Source organism: Protopterus annectens, chromosome 1.part1 (genome assembly GCF_019279795.1).
Source record: "Protopterus annectens isolate FY-2018-M chromosome 1.part1, PAN1.0, whole genome shotgun sequence".
NCBI classification, from domain to species: domain Eukaryota; kingdom Metazoa; phylum Chordata; order Ceratodontiformes; family Protopteridae; genus Protopterus; species Protopterus annectens.
Window position 1 is genome coordinate 854,075,169 of NC_056726.1, and position 897 is coordinate 854,076,065.

Consider the following 897-nt stretch of genomic DNA (forward strand, 5'->3'; position numbering starts at 1 on the left):
ATGAAAAACTAATGCAATTCATTGCTCCTCTTGGCAAGCAATGGATTTAACTGGTTAGCAGGTCATCATTTTTGCAGAAACCCATCTTCCTCATTCTTACAATCCAATAAAATAAGACTTTGTACTTTTATGACAGACATATTGATGCTCTAAGTCTTTTAAACTGGCATCAGCAGAGATGCTACATGCCTAGTCCAATAAGAAATGTCCACTAATCTCAGTGATGTATATATGAACTCAGCGTTATGGCCTGTGTCAGTATTATTAAAACTATCGCATCACTGTGAAACATAAATGGAAGAGCATTATCCTGTGACCAAGTAACATGGAATACCTCTGTTTAAAGGAAAAAAAAAGAGGAAGTCATGTGATTTATGCTGCCTTTGTGTACGTGATCAGGCACACGAGCTCATAAAAATAGCTATGCTATACTCCTTTCTTAAGTGGCCTTCTGGGAGCACTGCAAAGCATACATTCAAAAGATATGCAGTGTCTTTGAGCAGGAGGAGGTACACACACACACAAACATTCATCAGCAAACCAGCAGCAGGTAGTACAGCATCTGAAGTTACTGCTATCAGTTACATTCTTAGCAAAAGTAATGTGTATGTTTTTTTAATCTGTTAACTGAATATATAGGCATTGTTTTATGCATGTAATTTATATTCTTTTCTAGTTACTATGTTTCAGCCTTCTCAGTAGAATGAAATAATGTTCAAAACAAAACACCTGCTGGCTTTAAGATCTATCAATTACTATTGGCTTTCATCTGTTGTTCTGTCATTAAGTCACAGTGCAGTTGTGTATAAGGAAGTTATTTGACCAGACTGGTTTGTGTTTCTTCTTATCATTTAGGCTATATTCAGGATAAACAGAAGGGTCACATTTGCAAAATGG

At 36.1% G+C, this 897-nt stretch overlaps 1 protein-coding gene across 1 annotated transcript in view; it reads left to right on the forward strand.

Annotated features, from left to right (window-relative positions):
- The first annotated feature begins 413 nt into the window (after positions 1-413).
- LOC122815161 (normal mucosa of esophagus-specific gene 1 protein-like) overlaps positions 414-897 on the forward strand; it is a 280,372-nt gene continuing 279,888 nt past the window's right edge. The window contains exons 1-2 of the mRNA XM_044087418.1: positions 414-550; positions 856-897. The exon at positions 856-897 is cut by the window's right edge and continues 35 nt beyond it. Of these exons, the coding sequence (XP_043943353.1) occupies positions 424-550; positions 856-897 (169 nt within the window). The 5' untranslated portion in view covers positions 414-423. The remainder of the gene's footprint in view (positions 551-855) is intronic.